Raw genomic sequence first — 21,523 nt, 5'->3', positions numbered from 1 at the left:
GTTAACTCATTCAACTTTCTTAGAGCTATTTAACTTCCAATTATTGAGAGTTTCTGCTTCAAGCATGAATCCATTTCGCTTTGGACTGTGCCAACCTGAGGAGTCTCATATCAGTAAGTCAAATGTTTGTAGAAGCAGCATGACATCAATACTGTAGCTCTTCCAAATGCACAAAATGTCAGCACCTACCACCTGCAGTATTTTGGCTTCATCTTTGTACAATAGAAGGAAGTTGAGGCACTTTGCCGGTCTGTATATGCAGTCTAAAGACAAAACTTACATAATGGCTTATCTTTCAGATGATGCTGTTTGTAGATAAATCTTTAAGCAAGAAGTAAATGTTCATCCCCTCGCCTGAATTTGTGCTTGTTTGTTTTTCTTAGCTCTGATCGTTCATGAAATGATCCCATAATTCAAATTTTGAAATCACAACCTCCATAAGAATACAAAGTGGACACATGGATACTGATCAAGTTTAAAAACTAAGCCTTATTCAGGGCCTATACATTGGAAAAACACACAAAAAGTAGTTTTATTATTTACATTATAATCTATGATTAACAACAGGAATAAGATTTATGGTGAAATGTGAAAGTGCTGCAACTTCCCAAAACAAAAAAATCCCAACACAGTCGCCAGCTTTTCAATCACAGAATGTTTCGAGGCTCATGGAGGGATGAAATGACGATGAAGGAGGTGCTTCAAACTGCTGCTCGATTAAATGTTCATCAAAACTGGAGTAAGGTTTTGTTCGGTTATTTTTCAGTTCGCTTTTCTCAGCCACACAGATACAACAGGTTTTTGTGGCTCATGTTAGCTTCACTCTCATTTCCTCTTCTGTAGCGGAGCATCCTTAAATTGTCAGAGCAACCCGATTAAACCCCTTGCAGACTCAGATAGTTAGTTCCGATTGGAAAAAGGTTGAAGAGTTACACAGTTTTGTCAGCGTTCAGTTTTTTTGCTTCCCCACAGGTCCTATGGGGCTGGAGACCTCTAGTATGGAGTGATCTATATCCTGTTTGGGGAGGTGGCTGATGGAGGGAGGAATGGAGTGGATGATGAACAAACTGATGGAGTTTGGGTGAGGAGGATGACGATGAGCATAGACTGCACCAATATTTACCATCTTCTAAAGAGAGGGAGAAAAATACAGAGAAAAGGAGTTAATGGCAGGGAGCATGACAGCCTGCAAAACAAACACTGGTTGAAAATTTGTAATGCAAATTCAACTCTAGCACTGCTTTGTTTGTCCAGTAGGAACTAGAGTTGAATGAGGCAGAACAAGAGAAAACACACACCCAAGTACTTAAAATATACAAAAACACACTTCATTTCAGCCCTCAGGAATGGAAGAAAACACAAACATACAGAGCCTGGAGATAAAGAGCATGCAAAGCACCCACCCACTGTGGCATTAAGGAGGTTATTTACCCCAGAGTTACTCACCCGTAGCTCTCCTCTTGTTCAAATAGCTCCTCAGCTTCACTTTAATCCCACTGACAACCCAATTATGAGAGCTAGTATGGCCAGCAAGACAACCACAATCACCACTATTATCACCATTTTCTGTTGGGAAAAGGCACACAGTGGCATCAGGGTTGATCTTGATGAGAACAAAAAAAGTGTGTCCTTCATTGATGCATCAATGTCAGAATCAAACCGTAGGAGGCATAGCTACACTAGATCTGTAAGAGGGAACACCTGCAGAATACAAAACAAGGGATGCCTCAGATGTCAAGAATTGTTTTTGTAACAGTACAAACTCATTTGTCAATCTGTCACTAAAGTTTGATAATCAAGTTTAATGTTGGCACAGCGTTGTTGACTTTATGGCAACCTGTAAAGAGAGAAGTTATTCTCAAACCCATATGCACGTGTCAAAGCTGGAAGCTGACCTGTCATTACTTCAAACCCACACTAAAACTAAGAATAATACAGTCGTTATGAGCCAGCTGTAAATGAAGAAAGGGTTAGAACAAAGAAGAGAGAGTGGATTATGTCGTGTGTGTGTGTGGGTCTTTTAGGAGTGTGAGGAGTTACAGTGTTGGGTTTCAGAGCAGGGGTGCACGGGTCACAAAGCAGGGACATTTCAGGAGCAGAGGAGGTAAGAGTGACTTGGGATCACAAGTTGACGTACAGGGTCTTCACTTTGTGAACAGTCTTATTGCCAGGCAGGTTTCCCAAAAGCATTTTATTCTCTTTTACCAAACTTCTGTGGATATTGTGCTGTTTTAAGTCCTAAAGACTAGAATGTAATCAAGGATGGCCAGTCAGACTGACAGTAGAACTGCTCAATTATGGCAAAAATCATTGTCAATTATTTTTAATAAATACTGATACCAGGATTATTGATCATGATTACAAATGCATTTTACAATATCTACATCTGTACATCAATTGTAAATGACTGAATGAATCATTGGATTATCCTGAGAGGCAGCCACATTTTTAACACATTCTTGAAGTAATTGTACTTTGTTTAAGGTCTGAACATGTTGATATTTCATTTACATTTCTAACTATGTACACAGACCAAATAAAAGAACTATTAGTTTTTAGTACTTAGTATTTTTGTCAGATAATAGAACTTGATAACTTTGTGTTGAGTAAACAGATAGTGTGCCCAAAAAAAAAAAATAGTGTTCAGTGAAGAAAATCCCTATAATTCTTTACAATCTACTATTTGTCTCCACAAGTCAACCACACAGACTGATGGGTACCAAGAAAGCAGCACTTCATCAGGGTTGTCAAGTGGGAACCCTCAGACACATTTTGAAGACAGACTGAATCACTCTTCATTTTACTGGATGTGTGGCATACAGTATATGTACAGAGGTGCTTAAGTTGTACAGTTTTAAGAAAAAAAATCTTAAGATTGAGATCCCAGATTAATAAACATCCTAGATATCCTTATTGCCTAAATCAATAAAATAGCATGTGCAAACTGTGCAAAGCCACTATTTTTTGGTGAAGAAAGTTTAGAGAGGATTGGAGAAAGGTCTGTGCAACTTTGCAAGTGGCTTTAATGACCAGAAAGCTGCCCTGGAAACAACTTCAGAATAAAGGCATGAAAACACAGGATGTCTTAGATTAAAAAAAAAAAATAAAAACATCAAATAGGGCTTTTACATTGAAATGCATTCTGGAAGTGTAACTGTGCCTTACATTCTTTCTAGGGACGTACTGACAAACAGCACCAAGAGCTGTTTATGTGCAGAAACTAACTTCTGCACATAACTGTTTGCAACTCTGTACCTTTTCTGAGGTACCAAACACACCTCGCTGTGATGTAGTAAAGGTTAGCCACATGGATTGTATCAGTTGATTATATTTTTGCAAAAAGAGCAGACTTATAACCTTTAATCTGAACATTCTTTGGACTACTCACTACTACTAAACTAAACTAAAATTTGAATGCATTAGACAATATATCTAAAGGTCATATCCCCTTTTATGACCAAGGTAATAAAACTATTCCAGGTGCTTTTGGGAAACCCGACTGTACTTCCTGTCCATTTTCACTCACACGGCGAGCCTCCTGCTGAAACTTTGCAGCTTTCTTAGTGTCAGCTACAGCCCGCTCCACAAAGCCCACTGATTGGTCCATGTTGCTCTCAATCCTGTCAATCATCCCACCCTAACATGAGGGCCACGGTGGCAGAGGAAGTAGAAAAAAAAAATTGCAAAAGAAGGAAGTAAGATAAAGTGTAGTAAAGCGAATTCAGCATCTGATTGTGTCTGCATGGTGAGGGAGTGTTATCTGTAGGCACACTGTGTGGTTTTCATGTGTCAAACTGTGCAATAAGTAGGAAGAAGACAGAAAATACAGGAAGAAGCTGCAGGCACACTGGAGCAGCTCTTGGTTCAGTGACGTTACCTTTCGTGCTTTGGTCTGGTACCTTACAGCCTTTTTGGTCTGTTCCTGTGCCACTGTAATGTGATCCACTGATTTGGATACATTCTGCTCTATGTTGTCTACTATATCACCCTGAAAAACAACATAAACAGTAATCAGAAGAAAGTATTGCAGATTGGTTAATTTTTTACAGCAAAACATCAGGTTCAGATGTTATGAAAATTAAAAGACCAATATTTTGGAAGTTGCTGGTGGTTACATAATGGAAACCACGAGTTTTGTTTTAGAGTCAGGGCAGATTTCATATAAACATTCATGCTAAACTGTGAATACAATGCTTAAGACAAACAAGTGTCCAACACCTCATGCAGCAGGAGAGCAGCCCTTACCTTAGACAAGCTTTTCCCTCAGTAAGCATGGTGCAAGCAGCAAGAAATATGAGGTTAGATTTTCAAATCTACTCTAAGTGTGTGGAGTCAGCTCTAATGTGCACACAGATGCTTAATTTACATCTTACTGTATGCATTTGCGATGATTCAACCATGTGGGGTGGTGAGATGGAGGTGGCAGTAGCAAAGGGGTGTAAAGAGAGGAATAAGAAAGGCATGGAGCTGAAAAAAAGGAAACAGATGAATGCAGATTTACAGTCACACCACAGCAGCAACAGGAAGAGAAATAAACTGGAGAAAAGAGCTGAATGTAGATAGAAATGGATGGATTGATGAATGCCGAAAGTTTCTCAAGACGATGGGGGAAGAAGCAAAAAACAGGAGGATGTAAATCGCAGTACCTGGCTCTCCACCAGCATGGCGATGTCTACAAACATGTCATGCAGCTCCTTGATGCTGCTTTCCAGACGAACAATGTCTTTGTGTCTGGATTCGATCTCACTCAGTGCTTGTTTAGAGATGCCAGAGTCCACTATCTGCAAAGAGGAGACGTTTATTGATACCTGACCAGATATTAGATATAGAGAATATGGCGATGGCCTGTTAGACAGAATCTAAAGTTTGCTGGGTTTGCAGTTAAGAAAGGCTAATGTTGCTCCCAGTTACCAGGGCCATTTTTCACAAGTATCATTAGGACCATTAAGGCAGCTAGAAAAAACATCATCATCAGTATTGAAAAAAAGGCTAAATTATTATTTCAAACATTGTATTGGCCCTTCACAATTGATTAATATAATATTTCTGCAAATAAAATGATTGCATGGTTAAATGTATAATTACATTATTTAAGACTACACAAGTCAGGTTGATATTATTTTCTGCTCTTATTCTCAGTTAACATGTGTTGTTTAGTTTGGATTATTATGTATTTGTCTTTTATTATGTGTTAATCACACAAAAATAGTTAATAAATGGCTTTTTAAAAGTGTAAATACTAGCTTTTGGGGGGAGATGTTCACTATTTTAGTTAATTAACACATTTTCTTTCAGTATTAATGCTATTATGTCTACATATTTCAAAGTCCCATAATTATGGGACTCAAGGAATGACATGAAATAGTCAAACATTTGAAGTTTCATTTAAGACTCCCCCTGCCAGTGTCATAGTCATCAATCCAGCTGTCCGGGGGCACTTTATGTCTAATTTAAATGGATTTGCCTGTTTTCTCCAAGTAAATCAAGACTGATTCCCTATCTTGGTGAAAATATCAACTTATTAGTACCTATTAATACAGTTTTGAAAACAACCCATGTTATTAGTAAATATCCTTTGCAATATAAGAGATAAACCAGATCACTAAAACTGAATTATTGAGCTCATTACGTCTCCCTGCAGTTATTTTTTGCAGCTTACAAACAGTTTTGTGTATTACTTTTTATAAATTCCAAAATATTGCCATGCCTTTTATTTATTCACTGTGTAGTAAAAACATTTCTTTCATTTAAATGTAAAGGAATCTCTTAACTTATATGGTTTATTCCACATTTCCTTTCATTTATAGCATGAAGGGAAACACAATAACTTAAAAATCCAAAGAATCAATAAATCAGTTTATTTACACATTTATTTTGCAAAGGTTTTGCCTACACTAAACAGAGAGCCTATCATAGGAAAATCTAACCAATCAGGTCCAACCATGAAAATCCTTAGCCCTTGTCCTAACTGCACCTGAGCTTTTTTTGTGTGGGGTTTTTTTATGTTTGTTTGTTTGTCCTTTTCTCACTCTGTCTGTTTTGCTTTTTTATGCAGGGGACATGAACTGTGGTTAACAGAGAAACATCTCTAAACTGCAGGGCGGATGCACCAAAGTATGACATCTTGATCACTGCTGCTCTTCACAGCATGCTCTGCTGTGTGCAAGATGTTTTTTTTTTTTTTGTTAGCCTCATGTAGATTCTTTCAGCTTAGCATTTGCCCACTTTGGTTCAGATGTACATGTTGAGACTCTTCGGGACATGAATTGTGAAAAATGAGATTTAAGTGTGTACTTTGCTCATTTGTGTGTGTTTTTGACAGCTTTTAGCTGAACAGCTCTGCCTCTGAGGTGACATAAGCCAGAGCATCATATTTCAGAGACAGATATGGATATTATTCATGATCAATGGTTCCACTTTGTTAAACAAGCTCAAGGGTCTGCTGGGTAGACAAAAGAGTGAACAAAAGTCAAAGATATCCCTGCGAGACCCTCCTGATGCCTTGTCTTCTCTTCCCTTGCTCCTCCTCCATCTCAACACAAGCGATACAGAGGAAAATAGGAATGGGGCGACGGAGGAAAAAAGGTCGCCATGCATCGCCTCACACTGCATCACTCGGACGCTGTCAGGATACTAGAATAGGTATCAGTGTTTATTATTAACTCTATTCTATCAACAATAACCACAAACTGTTAATTTCATATGGCACAACCTTTTTTATGTTTCTGTCAGGCAGTGAGACATTTTGTTGTCATTAAATCTGGGAATTTGAATAAAGTTGGGAACCAAGAGGATTTTTTTTCTCACGCTGTAAAGAGGATTTCTTTCAAGTTTAATTCATGCTCAAATTTACTCGTCCGATCCATCTCAGCTGTTTGAAGCTGTTGAAAACCAAACATTATAACTCTCCCTGTCATGATGGGCATTTAATCTGTCTTTATCAGTTGGTTTAAGAAGTATTAAATCCTCACTTCAGAAGTAAACCTCACAGACTTTTTTCTGTCCTCTTTTTTTGAACATCCAAGGAGGGTTATATTACTCAGAAAGAAGAAGAGAGCCGACTTTTACCCCAACAGGCTGAATCACGAACACAGCTAATCTTTAACCAACTGAGACAAGAAGCTTCAGCTTTTACTGAGATACTAACAACGTGGTCTTATTCAGACCTACACTTACCCCTGCAGTAAACACAGCAGCATTGCCACTCTCCAACATCTCCTCCAGTTCCTCATCTGTTGTTGCTTTTCCAGCTGGAGAAGAAAAAGAAATTAAATATAAAGTCTTAATAATTAATTGAACAAGTGTAAGCTCATTAAATAACTATGACCACACTGTGTGCAGATGTCACTCACTGATTTCTAGCTGTCTCTGAATGCGTCCTTTACTCCTCTCCCTAAAGTCCACCTGGGCTTCATTATACTTTGTCATGACCTCAACAAACTTCCTGGACAGCACAGCATGCTGGGAGACAACAAATAAAAACAAAGGACCAATGAGCACAGAGGTAATACTGGTTAGATCTCACTGTACAGACAGATTGTTTCAAGTCAGAGGACAATTTCAGGGCATCGTCAAAAACAAACCAGGGCAATAAAGAGATGTTTGATAGAAATTATAAAATTAATGTTTACAATGCTGTAAGATTCCAAAAGTGATTTTGAATAAACACATATCCACACGATTTGGCTTTTCCCTCTTGTCTCCTTTTCTTGAATGTGAAAATGTTATGAATATGCTGCAATTTTGAAGCTCCTGTGAAGCAGTTTTGGTCTGTCTTAATTCCAATAACAGCTGTGGACAAAAACTGTCTTTTCTCTCTTTGCAGAGTTTGTCCTGTACATGAGTAAGAACATTTATCTGACAAATATGCACATCCAATGTCTCTTAACTGTCAATTTTATATATTTTTTGCAAATCTTGGATAGTAAAAATTAAAAATTAAGGCTATTTCTACAGCATGCTCTTCATAACACCATCTGATACCTTGCAGCTGAGGACTTAGCCATTTTAAAATTGAATATATAGAGTGGGGCTGTCAGCGTTAATGCATTAATCCTGGTGTTACTGGTGTGGCAGTGAAATAAGACCCAGTTAAAAAGCCTTAACATCAGACATATTAAAAAAATACAATAAATAGAACAACATACACAACATCAGTAATAAAAATTCAGTCCAGAGCTCATACCCAAATGGAAAAATTACTACCAGGTAATGCAAAGTGCAATGTGAAGAAGTGCAAACGAGCAATAAAAGTGCAAGAACAAGAGCAGCCTAAGAGCTAGTTGCCACCAAGTAAATGGATTGCGCCAGGAATAAGTGAGACCTGGGGTCTTCAGTCTCCTTCGCAGGAGCCCTAAAACAGCAGCCTGAGGGCAAATCTCAAAGTCACTCTAACAAGTTCCTTTCACAAGTTAAATTTATGCAGTAACACTGTATCTACCAGAAGCTCCTTATTTCCTTTCAAAATAAAAGCATGTTTGCATCTGAAGAGGAAGTAGCTTAACCTTTTTTTAAGTATAACAACAAATGTTTTTGAATGCAAAATAATGGAATACCAACTAAGTGATTAAAAAGGAGATTACTCATATATAACTACAGAAATTCTGAGATTAGGTGCAGTTTTAAAAAACAATAGCTTGACTGGCCTAATGTTAAACATTAGTTTTAACATTATCGGTCTTTCATTCTTTGGTAGCTTACAAGTATGCAAAAAATATACATTAGTAAGTCTCATAATCAGTAAAAATTCACACAGAAGCTTTCAATATTCATGCAGTGCTCTTGCAAGTCCATAATCATAATCCCTTTAATAAACACTGCTATCTGAGCTTAGGAAAGATTAAGAAATTCATTTTCCAGAGGAAAACTCATTATGCAACAGAAAGCTGAGACTGACTAGAGGATGTCTTCCTGAAGACATCACTTACCTGTGATTTACGTATCCGCATGTCAGCTGACACCCTCTCCTGCTCCTCTGACTCCAGATTCCTCTCAATGGCTGAGAAGAAATCCAGATCAGTGATTTACTAATCAGATAAAAAAATAATCTGCAGCTCACATAATGGTCTTATTCTCCTGGTAGATTTTGAGGGTTGTAGAAGGTAGACTCACTCTTGAGTTTGTTTCTTGCATTGTTGGCCATCTTCTTAATGTCATTGGTGATTGCCTCCAGCTCATCCTGTGTTTCTGGACAGACAGAAACACATGGTGTTAAAAATAAAGGGGAAAACTGAATAAACATAAGCATTTAAATCATGTCAGGGAAAGATGTAAAGGGCAGCTGCATTGACTGACATGAAATAATGTACAATGTGGCACTATGTGACAAGGAACAAATCTAACATTAAAATCATTGGTGGATTTTTTAATTTTCTTTTGCAACAGTGCTTCACTAAACAAAATCAGTAGGTGATGAAGAATCTTACTCTGATCTGATGTGGGAGCAGACAGGATGACTGAGTAAAGCTTTTTGACTTCAGCCACGTTCTCATCAATTTTATCAATACTGTTCCTGATGTCCTCGATCTGAAAACACAATTACACCTTTGAAATCAAATATTTAAAATAGCTTAAAAAACTAACAAGTTTTCCTACAGACAAGTGAAACACTGCTCTGATAGTGCTGCTGACCTGAGAGAAGAACTCGTCCATGAAGGCTGCATTGTCCACAGCGATCTCCACCTCGTCATCATCTTGATCACACGTCTAACAGGACAAAAGCAAGGGTTTAGAGGAGCGTTGTTAGGTCAAGCAATACTCAGAACATGTGAAAAGAACCACATGTTCTTTTAAAAGCTCAGAGTTTGTCATTGACACATGGGGAGTACAGGTTTCTCTCATGTTTATGGAAATCATTCGGGATAAACAGAAGAGCAAACACCTCTGGGTGCATACGAGGCGATTATATACATGCCCTATTTTCTATAACTTACAGGTTATACTTATTGTTTTATCTTTGCAAATTGTTTCACTGGCATATTCTAACTTTGTTTTTCTAATGTGTTTTGTTAAGTCTCATTTAATAATCGGGGATCTACAAACAAATTCTCTTTTTGTTATGTATTCCAACAGCTGTAATAAAAATGTACATTTTAAGCTTTCCACATTTCAAAGTCTATAACATTAACAGTCACAAAGATTTCTGTTTGACAATCTGCATGCTGTCTTTTGGTGTATTTTAAGTGTATCCTCTCTTTTATAAGGTTAGTTGTGATCAGGGTTAGGGTAAGAGTTGTGTTAGCCCCCATAAAACCAAATATTCTGAGAAGAAGAGGTCAAGCAGTGGCGTGTGATGAGGTGAAGCTGAGACCACAAACAAATTATCCTGTACTTTTGACAGATATTTAGTGCTCTTTAGTTGATCAGATATCATGATATAATAGTATAATCGTATCACAGTATACCAGTTACTAGGGCTTAACATTTTTTTTTTTTTTTGCAAACATTATTTTATTTCTTTTTAACATGTTTAACATTCCGCACATGTTCACAAATTCACACGCAACTGAACATACAGTAGCAAGAAAAAGTATGTGAACCCTTTGGGATTTCTTGGATTTCTGCATAAACTGGTCATAAAATGTGTTCTGATCTTCATCCAAGTCACAACAATAGACAAACACAGTCAGCTTAAACTAATACTGCACAAAAAATGACATGTTTTCATGTTTTTATTGAACAAAACATGTAAACATTCACAGTGCAGGGGAGAAAAAGTATGTGAACCCCTAGGCTAATGACTTCTCCAAGAGCTAAGCGGAGCCAGTAGTCAGCCAACCTGGAGCCCAATCAATGTGATGAGATTGGATGTGTTGGTTAAAGCTGCCCTGCCCTATAAAAACACACATCAGTTTTGAATTTGCTGTTCTCAAGAAGCATTGCCTGATGTAAACCATGCCTCGCACAAAAGAGCTTTCAGAAGACCTACGATCAAGAATTGTTGACTTGCATGAAGCTGGAAAGCAGTGGCGGACTGGCCATCAGGAGCACCGGGACATTTCCCGGTGGCCTGGGTGCCTAACTGGTCCACTCAGCGATTGCCGAGAGTTTGGACCAAAGGCTCGGATCAGGTCGTGCATGATTTTTTTAACGAACAATCAGGGTATCTGCCTCAATGAAGCTCACACAGATTGAGCTGCAACGTAGGGCACAAACACATCCCCTCCTCTCTTTTTCTGAGGCTCTCTACTGCAGAGTGCAGGCAGACACACACCAAGTTGCGGCCCCGCCCCCCTACTCCCAAACCCGTAGTTCGACTGTAATGTCCCTCAATAAGCTGACGGTGCGAAGTTAGTTAGTTTCACTGCAACTTTATTTCACAGAAATACACAGGCTACTGTGGCCGTAGCCGCCAAAACAACAAACATTACTTGCCGTGACTTCCTAGAATCTCGCTCGTCTCTCATCATGCGGCAAACTCTCACGTCTCTCTAACTGATATGTTCACTGACCCTCCAAAAATCTTAGAACTCCGCCAACAGTCACACTCTGAACTGGCGACATTTTTTAACATTAACACTGGACAGTGAACCTGCCATTAACAGTCCATTATACAACATTGAAAAAAGGAGCAAGATCGCCAACCCAAGAGGGAAGGTGGAGCAGAAAGGGAGAGGCTCAAAAAATTAAAAGCACTGGCTACAGATGCAGCAAAGTGCAGTAATATTACTGACATGTTCGTCAGTAAGGGTGACAACAGACACACAGCCTTAGCCCATCCAGCATGACTAGCTTAATGAGGAGGTTAGTTCCACTTTGTGGAAGCTGATTGGGCTAAAACTGACTTAATAAAACAAATGTTTTAAGTTTTAACAAAGGATATTGCAAATTTTAGTATATAGTTAACTTACATAGACACAACATAATGGATTATATGAATATTGAAATCCTTGTATTATATTGTTTCATTTAACCTTTATTTAACCAGGTAAAATCCAACTGAGATTAAGAGCCTGCACATTAAAAGTGTAGTAGTAGATGAAACAGAATAATTCCTGTTTATGTGACTTGAGAACAGGTTATTGCAACACAACAGAAACATTTATTTTGTAGGAAGAAGAAACAGAAAAAGCTGTGTGTGGGCACATGAGGAGCCTTTGTTTTATTATTTTAAACTCTTACATCAGTAAGCGCCCAAACTAACTCACTCTTGGTGTTTTGCATTAATTGGGTGGTAGTGGCCTGGGATGGTATCAAATTCCCGGCCTGAATTATTTTCCCAGTCCACCCCTGCTGCAAAGAGTTTCAAAAGTGTCTCTAAAAGCCTTGATGTTCATGTGTTCACGGTCAGACAGACTGACTACAAATGGTGAAAGTTCAGCACTGTTGCTACTCTCCCTAGGTGTGGTGGTCCTGTAAAGATGACTGCAAGAACACAGCGCAGAATGCTCAGTGAGGTGAAGAAGAATCCTAGAGTGTCAGCTAAAGACTTACAGAAATCTCTGGCACATGCTAACATTTGTGTTGACAAATCTACAATAGGTAAAACATTAAACAAGAATGGAGTTCATGGGAGGACACCACAGAGGAAGCCACTTCTGTCCACAAAAAGCATTGCTGCACGTTTGAAGTTTGCAAAAGAGCACCTGGATGTTCCACAGCACTACTGGCAAAATATTTTGTGGACAGATGAAACCAAAATTGAGTTGTTTGGAAGGAACACACAATGCTATGTGCGGAGAAAAAAAAGGCACAGCACACCAACATCAAAACCTCATCCCAACTGTGAAATGTGGTGGAGAGGCCATCATGGTTTGGGGCTGCTTTGCTGCCTCAGGGCCTGGACGGATTGCTGTCATTGACGGAAAAATGAATTCCCAAGTTTATCAAGACCTCAAGACCATCTGTCCGCCAACTGAAGCTCAACAGAGGATGGGTGATGCAACAGGACAACGACCCAAAGCACAGAAGTAAATCAACAACAGAATGGCTTCAACAGAAGAAACTAAGCCTTCTGGAGTGGCCCAGTCAGAGTTCTGATCTCAACCCGACTAAGAAGCTGTGGGATGACCCCAAGAGAGTGATTCACACCAGACATCCCAAGAATATTGCTGAACTAAAACAGTTTTATAAAGAGGAATGGTCCAAAATTCCTCCTGATCATTGTGCAGGTCTGATCTGCAACTACAGTTAACATTTGGTTGAGGTTATTGCTGCCAAAGGAGGGTCAACCAGTCATTAAATCCAAAGGTTCACATACTTTTTCCACCCTGCACTGTGAATGTTTACATGTTTTGTTCAATAAAAATATGAAAACATACCATTTACTGTTCGGTATTAGTTTAAACAGACTGTGTTTGTCTATTGTTGTGACTTAGATGAAGATCAGAACACATTTTATGACCAATTTATACAGAAATCCAAGAAACCTCAAAGGGTTCACATACTTTTTCTTGCAACTGTAGATAAATCAAATCAAAAAGATTTTAAGTGCATAATGAACAAACAACTCAACGTATCAAACAAACACATATCATTGCAGTCTTCGCTAAGGATCTTGCTTAACTGGGGTGACTGCTTTTAAGTTTATAAAATTCTAGTATTTTATCTCATATTTCACATCAGATGGACTGCAGAGGACCACTCAAGAATCATTTTCAGATGTTTCTATTATATCGGTTAAGTTAGTATTTTCCAGGAATGAAACAAAAGGGCCCTAAATGTTATAAAAGACTACCTGTTTGTCCTTGATAGCCTAAGTAATTTTTTCTAAAGGAAGAGGTGTACACAACTTAGAGATCCAAACACTTATCCTCAGCCTATCCTCTTTTTTCCATGTGAAAGCAATGACTCTCTTAGCTAACAACAGACTTTTTTCTAAAAAGCTCTGATGCTTCCTTCTTATCTTGTGGTTAACTGGATATATACCCAATAAGAAGAGCTTCGGTACAAGAGGTTTATGTATAGGTAATATATCCTGTAAGCAGTTCCTCACCTCCTCCCGGAACTTGATTATTTGGGTACATTGCCAGATGCAATGAAAAAGTGTGCCCTTCTCTTTTTTACACTTAATACATGTGTCTGGTATAGCGCTGTTGATTATGTTAAGTTTATCTGGTGTTAAGTATGTGCGCATCAGCCAATTATGTTGTAGTAACTTGAGAAATGAATAACAGTTTGTGATTGTATCTTTGCACATGCCTTCTCCCAATCCTCGGTAGGGATGTTCTCCAGTAGGTCATCCCTGCAGGCATGTAGTCTTTTTATAGATGATTCTGATGATTCTTCCACCAATAAGTTATAGATTTTAGAGATTGGCTCAAATTTGGATTGTTTTATTGGGATTCAATGTGTGATTTTTTTTTTCCAAGTTCCTCATCTTATTTATTTCTCAACAAACAACCAGTAGACCAACCCAAGTAATAACAACACAATATTAAACAGAGTAAACTAAGGCTTAACAATTCTGAAAACAGATCTAATCATGATTATTTTGACTCATTGCAAATTTAATATGAAGTGTTGTTGAAGGTAGTGACGATTTTATGAGTTTTTCATTTTTAACAGGGCAAACATAAACAAAAATAAGGAAAGTAGGATGTTTTGCTAACTATTCTCACACATTTAGATACATTAAAGAAATACTGCATCTTCTTTGAAAATTGCAGGTCATGTTGCAATTTAAAGGTTGAGTATGTAACATCCTAATGAGAACCCTGTAGAATTAACTCTACTTCCCCTCCCTTCATGTTCTTTTCCGTGTTTGAGCTCCGTAGCTCCGCCCCTCTTCTCACATACCTCCTCGCGACCTACTACAGAAGCCAAAAGGAACGCTCTCTCCGTCCTGAGTCGTGATTGTGAGTACTAGCCTTCTAAGTGGCTGGAGCATTGCCCCTTGCTGGTTTTCCTCAAGTGAGAGTGCAGCATGAGGAGGCGTTGCAGAAGTGTGTTATTCTGTTAGATGGCTTCAATAAGAAGACCCTGATGGGTTGTGCTGTTTTTGTGGGCATATGACACTAAAAATAAATCACTTACTGCAGCTTTAATCAAAATTTATGATTAATTTCCCAGCCCTACCAGTTACTGCAGAATTGCTGTAACGTGATTTTATTTTTGGCCACATGATGCATCAGGTATCGTATCGTATCAGGATCTACCAAAAAAAAACAGATTATAAATTGCCCCAGAATAAGAGATGCAAGCTGCTTTTGAAATTTCCAGTCCAGAGAAGGGTCTAAACTGTCCTCTTGCACAATAATTTCCATTTTATTTAGATAAATTGCTGTCATCTGTTTTGATGATGATTTACAGAAAGACCTGAAACTGAATGAGCTAATCACACTGGAAGCTTTCAGAGGATGTCAAATGACTTAAGAGTTAGAAACATATGTCTGCAGATGCTTTGAATGATCTATTTTGATTGTAGCTGACCTTGACAAATAATTACTTGCTGTTTTACTTGTTTTTCTTGGCTTTCAGTGTATTAATGTGTTGGACATTTTGTTTGTTGGCTGTTCATTGTTTGTCTGTGACTTTGTAACTTCACTGTGCTGTTGCCTGTCTAGGCCAGGACACTCTTGAAAGAGCGATTTTTAATCTTAATGGCATTAAGGATAAATAAATAAATAAGTTTATTAATCAATTAACGGTACACTGCCCGATTTCTTAAACGCAGCCGTTATGACCTAACGATGGGGGAAAGCAGTTAAAAGGAAGCACTAACCCCCGCTAATGTGGTCTGTCTTTATGAATACCAGCATGTTCTGAGAAATGAAGTCAACCCGGCTGCTTGCAATACTATTTGAATGAATTTACTTTAAGTCAGTTGCAGTGTGTTACACTGGCAGCTGCATACACTTGAGGCAATGAAATGTCAGCTGCCCCGGTGTAACTGCAGCAAAAATAAAAAAATAAATAAAGCAGCACTGTTTTCAGATGTCTCATTAATTTCATGGTACTGATGGTACAATGGCAATAAAGGCATTCTTTCTTACTCTATTCTATTCAAACTTTTTAGATAAAAAAGCAAGTATCAAAAGTGTAGCTTATTTTATGGAACCATGTGATTCCCACCCATAATCTACACAGTAATTCTATAAAAAGGAGTAGGACAGGTTTTAAATGCAACAACAAATTTGCTGTAACATGTTATTATTGTTGACCATTTTCAGGTTGTCATGAATATCACATTCACTCAGGAAGGTCAGCTGTAATGTTAATCCATTTTAATACAAACAGGATGCACTAGTTCACTGGTAGGCTTGAAAGATGCTGGTGTAACTTGTTAACTCTGTAACCTTAAGCTATTTCTTTTCCAGTGTTCTGAAAGTGTTAGTAAAGCCCCAAATGCAGTCAGATACTTCAGTTTACAGCTGAAATGAATGTTGAAGTGTTTACTACCTCTTTAAGCTTGCATAGTGAACACACACAATGGTCAAGTAAGTCATCTGATATTATAATAGCTTTGTAAAGATATAAGTAGCTTTCCCTGAAGGATATATACATTTATTTTAGAACTTCCCTCTCAACTCAAACTACGATACAATACGATACGCTACGCTATGATGTGAAAAAAATATGATGCAATTAGATTAAATAGGCAAGTTACAATGCCAGATGATACGATATGATTGATAAGACACATAACAATCCGAAAAACACAGAACAGTATGATAGGAAATGATACAACACAATGCAAGAGAAGATGATACACTATGCAATGCAATACAGTATGGTAGGAAGTGATACAATACTATATTATGCAATTGATTACAACACAGTATGAAATGATTTGATAGGAAACAATATGATAAAAAACACAATACAAAATGATTCACGGTACTTGGCCTATAACAACAACATATCAGGAGACAGTACTTGTCTATGGTTACTATAGCAACAAAAAAATCATATAATGATGGATCACAATGTTGGATCAAATATAGAACACATATACATATATACATATATATATATACACACACAGTGCTTAACAAATTTATTAGACCACCTATCATATTTGTCTCAAAGACCATCCAGCATATTGAAGTGCTTTAATGCGGACTCTTTCATTTTCAGTGAGCTCTCTACATTTTACCATTTTGAACAGGAATGAGGGATTTCAAACTGAATTCACCCAAATTTGAGCCGGCTCACTAGGCTTCTCTGAGAAGTCAGAAATTAATCAAGCATAATATTTAACCACTGAAACTCATTTTTCTGTTCAGGAATGCAAGTAAATAACTATCATTTGCCATATTAATCAAGAAATATTAATGTGCTTTACTATTTTTTCAGTTTTTTTGTGAATCAGTAAATTTGAAAATTCATGGTTAACAATAATAATTATATTTTAGCATTAAAAATATCATTTGGGTTAAAGAGCTTCTTCATATTGGTGTATTAAGCATTACAGAAACATAAAAAATGATTTTGGTAATTACCAATGCTGTTAATTTAGGGCAGCTGTGGCATAAACTTACTTTGGTTAGGGTTAGGGTGGTCGAATAAATTTGTTTAGCACTGTAAATGGACATTTTGCCACATTTGAGCAACTGCAGTAAATGTTTTCATGACCTGAAAATATATTTTGTTTGGTGTTTACGACTGAGAAATTTTGTTCAGCAAAACATTGTATCTTTTGAACTTCTAACTTGCAGAAATCCTTGGTATAAACCACCACTAAGCTCTCCAGATGTGAAGGGTCTCATTTCAACTTTTATAAACATTTTCTCTTGTCTAATCACTAGACAGTTGTGAAAATGATGATGATGTCTTGTAAGATGCTTAAAAATATAAAAACTGTTCAGTTAACTCTAGACTCAAATTAATCAATTCAAGATATTACACAGATAACACTACTATAAGGCTAAACTACACGCATGTTTTTCTCATCCCTATGTGATAAGTTTAAGGCTGCTACAGGCACTCTAGCTCAGTGGTTCCCAAAGTGGGAGTCGGGACCCCCGGGGGGGTCGCGAGACAGTGAAGAGGGGTCGCGAAATGCTTTCCAAAATTTAATATGATTTAAAATCATACATTTTGTAAATTATTGTGAAAAAGTTGTCAAAATGAGTCTTATTTAAAATAATAACATGGTTATTTAAGTGATATTTGTGCTTAAATGTAAGTAAAAGTGATAAGAAGTACCTAAAAAGTAAGTTGCTTTCCCTCAAGGAAAGGTGGGGGTCCCAGATCTCTGATGCCGTTATTTTGGGGGTCATGAGCTGAGAAGTTTGGGAACCCCTGCTCTAGCTCACCACTTCTGGACTTGTTCAAAAATGTATGATTTCTGGTGTTTCAATGGTACTGAAGCATCTTAAAGACCATGCTGATTCCAGACCCTGAAACTGCTTTGCTGGGTTATTCTTCTGTTGTGAGGAAACTTGACCACATACCGTGACAGTCCTGATGTACGGCACGGAAACTGCCATGGGAATCTGTTGAAGTTGTGGAAATCTGAAGTAGCTCTCTGGTTTGATGTTTGGTTACAGGAATTAGTGGATGTTTTACATATAGACAGACTGAGGTATGAACTCCTGGGTACACCTTAGAAATGCATGAGGATGTGGGACTCAGTGTTACAACACACTGAAGAGTAATCCTGCTCTCACCTCTTTCTGTAACACCCTTTGTAAACGACATTTTCTAGCAAGCAGCAAAATGAACAGGTAATTGCTGTGAATGCTGAAAGCATTCACAGGTATTGTTATTCTGCGCGAAAATTCTTTATATTTATTATTCTTCCGCTCCCTTTTTCGGCTCGCTACTCCTCCCGCAAATTTCAACCGATTTTAACCATTCAAACTTCAAAAGCTTCAGCCTAATTAGGACAATCCTGCTATGACTTTTCTAAGACTTCTTCTTCATACTTTCAGAGATATTCAGCGATTTCTAAAAAAGTTGGGACCATAGAAATGAATGGGTAGAATGTTCAGAGAGGCTTCAACTGCCACATTTCACACATCTTTTAACCTTCATTCAAAACCCTAAAACTCATTCATACTTTCACTTACAGACTTCATCCAACCTCTAAAATATTCACAAGACATTCAGCTACTTCAAAATGATTCAGCTCCTTCATATCTTTCATCATTTCTTCACAGCGATCCTTCAAAGTCACTTCTCCATTTTTCTCCTTTCACTTCTCAACCCATTCATTTCAATGGGATAGAACACACTGACAGTTGACAGTGGAGCTCTAAGCTCAGAGTGTAGGCTGCTGTGATTGGACCTTGGTACCTTGTTGAATAAACAGTGATTGCCAACACAAATCTAACACCACACACATAAAAAATTTATCAAAACTGAGGAAATCTTGTCCAGCTACTGTCAAACCAAGAACCAAAGCCATATCATGCACACTTTTGGAGTGACAGGACCAACTGTCCCAAGAAAACGGACATCTTTCTGATCTGCTGCAATGTTACCAAATCTGTTTATTCTGTCTCCAAAGTCAGGAGGATGCCCATTTTTAGCTCGCCGCCCTGGCCTCATTTCTCGCACAATCAACACCAAAATAACATCACTGCTAGCTCCATGTCTGCAGATGCTAACGCCGAAATCCGTTTAATCATAGCTGTTACGGTTTTGACACAGCAACCTGAGTTTTGGAGCATGTTTTCAGGTCATATCCCACTTAAAACCCACTGAAGTAAGGTGAGTCTCCTGTCTCCATGGTAACAAGTGCCTAACAGAGGGCACCCTGATTTGGAGGAGCAGCCCTCCCAAACAAATTTCTACTAAAACCACAATTTTAACACCACATACATAAAATTTATATCAAAACGGAGGAAATCTTGTCCTGCTACTGTCAAACCAAGAACCAAAGCCATATCATGCACACTTTTGGAGTGACAGGACCAACTGTCCCAAGAAAACGGACATCTTTCTGATCTGCTGAAATGTTACCAAATCTGTTTATTCTGTCTCCAAAGTCAGGAGGATGCCCGTTTGTAGCTCGCCGCCCTGGCCTCATTTCTCATACAATCAACACCAAAATAACATCACTGCTAGTTCCAAGCCTGCAGATGCTCACGCCAAAATCCGTTTGATGATAGCATGTACGGTGTTCGCACACGGAGAGGAGAAAGAAACTGTGTTTACAAGCAAAATCACTCAAAGCTGCTCTCTGCTCACAGGTGTAGGTGATATCACTGCGCACAGAGGCTGTCTGTGACCATGCAAGCATTAATTACCATGGCAACCAGGCAGACACAGAGGGCTGGGCTGAGCCCAGGCAATTACAGTGAGGAGGATGAACCTGTCAAGCTTTTTCCACTGTAGATCCAATTCTAACTTATAAATTAAAGGTGCAGTGTGTAATATTTAGCCTAGTAGCATTTATTGAAACAAACTTGGTTAAATGAAACATGATGTCTTTAGGTAGGTCTATCTTAATTAGTGTTTATCCACCTGATGAGTGTTTTATTTTTTAATATTAACTCAAATTAAGCCATCTATTCATATATGGGGAGGATCCCCTCCACGGATGCCGCCATCTTGAATTTTTTCATTGTTCATGTTTCTATGGCGCCACAGAAGTGACCAAATAACAGATACACTTTTTTTTTTTTTTTTTAATTCCACTGGTTGCCACAGTTTTCACCAGAGAAATAAGTGTCACATTCTAGAATTGACTGTTGGATGTTGAAATTCCCAATTTTACACACTGCACCTTTAACCTGGATTAATTTTTCCTCTCTCAATTTAGCTCTTTTAAAGACATTTCTGATCATCTCCTGCTTAATCAGGTTAGAATTCTTTACAACAAGCTTTTTACAGCTACTACATCAAGACTCCCTCTTGGTAACTACTTTACAGTTGAAACAATAGCAGTTGGCCCTGGGCCTTCAAACAATATATCAAGCTTGTTTATTGGATTATTTTTTAGTTAATTTTCCAAAGTACTTCTTGTTTGATTAAAACTTGTCTTCCTTTTCTTTAAGATATTGGTTTTTTTGAACATTACACTAAGCTTCTGCCCCACAAACTTCATTCCCACTATTAGAGTGTTGCATTAGCCATTTAAGATTAGATTCTGCTCCTTTCAGGGAAAACCATTACCTCTGCATTAGTAGTTTGGCTTCAGCCATTCAATATTCTATTGAGCTTCATTCTACGATTATTAATACCCATTATTCTTAGATTTTTTTAAACCCACCATTTGCAGTTCGGTTTCGGCCATTCAAGAATTCATTAAGCATCTTTCAGGGATCCTTCCAAACCAGCATTAGCAGTTCGGCGCAGCCGTTTAAGGCGTTATTTAGCTTCTTTCAGGGTGTTTGCCAACCCAGCATTAGCAGTTTGGTGCAGCCATTCAGCAGATCAGCATTCACAGTGCAATTTCTTCCGAAATTGCATTCTCTAGCTCAAAATGCTGCCCCAAATCCCATTTTTTATGTTGTTTTTCCTTGTTTCTCTGTTGTCTCTCTATTTGTCTTTTTGTTTTCAGTTGAGTATTTTGCATTTTTATTTACCTATGGGTGTAGATGCATATGTGTGATGGCGCTGCCTTTCGTCTGTTGGATTGCACATCAGTATACATATAGCGTCACAGAAATGGAGCTGTGGGAGTTATGCTCTC

At 38.1% G+C, this 21,523-nt stretch overlaps 1 protein-coding gene across 4 annotated transcripts in view; it reads right to left on the bottom strand.

Moving 5' to 3' along the window:
- Positions 1-526: 526 nt before the first annotated feature.
- Positions 527-21,523, bottom strand: part of stx3a (syntaxin 3A) — a 29,742-nt gene continuing 8,745 nt past the window's right edge. The window contains exons 2-11 of one of the 4 annotated variants that reach the window (XM_041797669.1): positions 9,631-9,705; positions 9,426-9,525; positions 9,112-9,186; positions 8,928-8,998; positions 7,353-7,461; positions 7,177-7,250; positions 4,647-4,781; positions 3,878-3,988; positions 1,447-1,566; positions 988-1,129 (exon numbers count right to left, since the gene is read on the bottom strand). In XM_041797669.1, the coding sequence (XP_041653603.1) occupies positions 1,483-1,566; positions 3,878-3,988; positions 4,647-4,781; positions 7,177-7,250; positions 7,353-7,461; positions 8,928-8,998; positions 9,112-9,186; positions 9,426-9,525; positions 9,631-9,705 (834 nt within the window). In that variant the 3' untranslated portion in view covers positions 988-1,129; positions 1,447-1,482. Of the gene's footprint in view, positions 1,130-1,446; positions 1,567-3,877; positions 3,989-4,254; positions 4,468-4,646; positions 4,782-7,176; positions 7,251-7,352; positions 7,462-8,927; positions 8,999-9,111; positions 9,187-9,425; positions 9,526-9,630; positions 9,706-21,523 lie in introns of those variants that run through there. The other 3 variants (XM_041797670.1, XM_041797668.1, XM_041797671.1) reach the window with 3 other exon arrangements.

This window comes from Cheilinus undulatus, linkage group 10, assembly GCF_018320785.1.
Source record: "Cheilinus undulatus linkage group 10, ASM1832078v1, whole genome shotgun sequence".
Taxonomy (NCBI): domain Eukaryota; kingdom Metazoa; phylum Chordata; class Actinopteri; order Labriformes; family Labridae; genus Cheilinus; species Cheilinus undulatus.
This window is presented reverse-complemented; position numbering and strand designations above follow the sequence as displayed.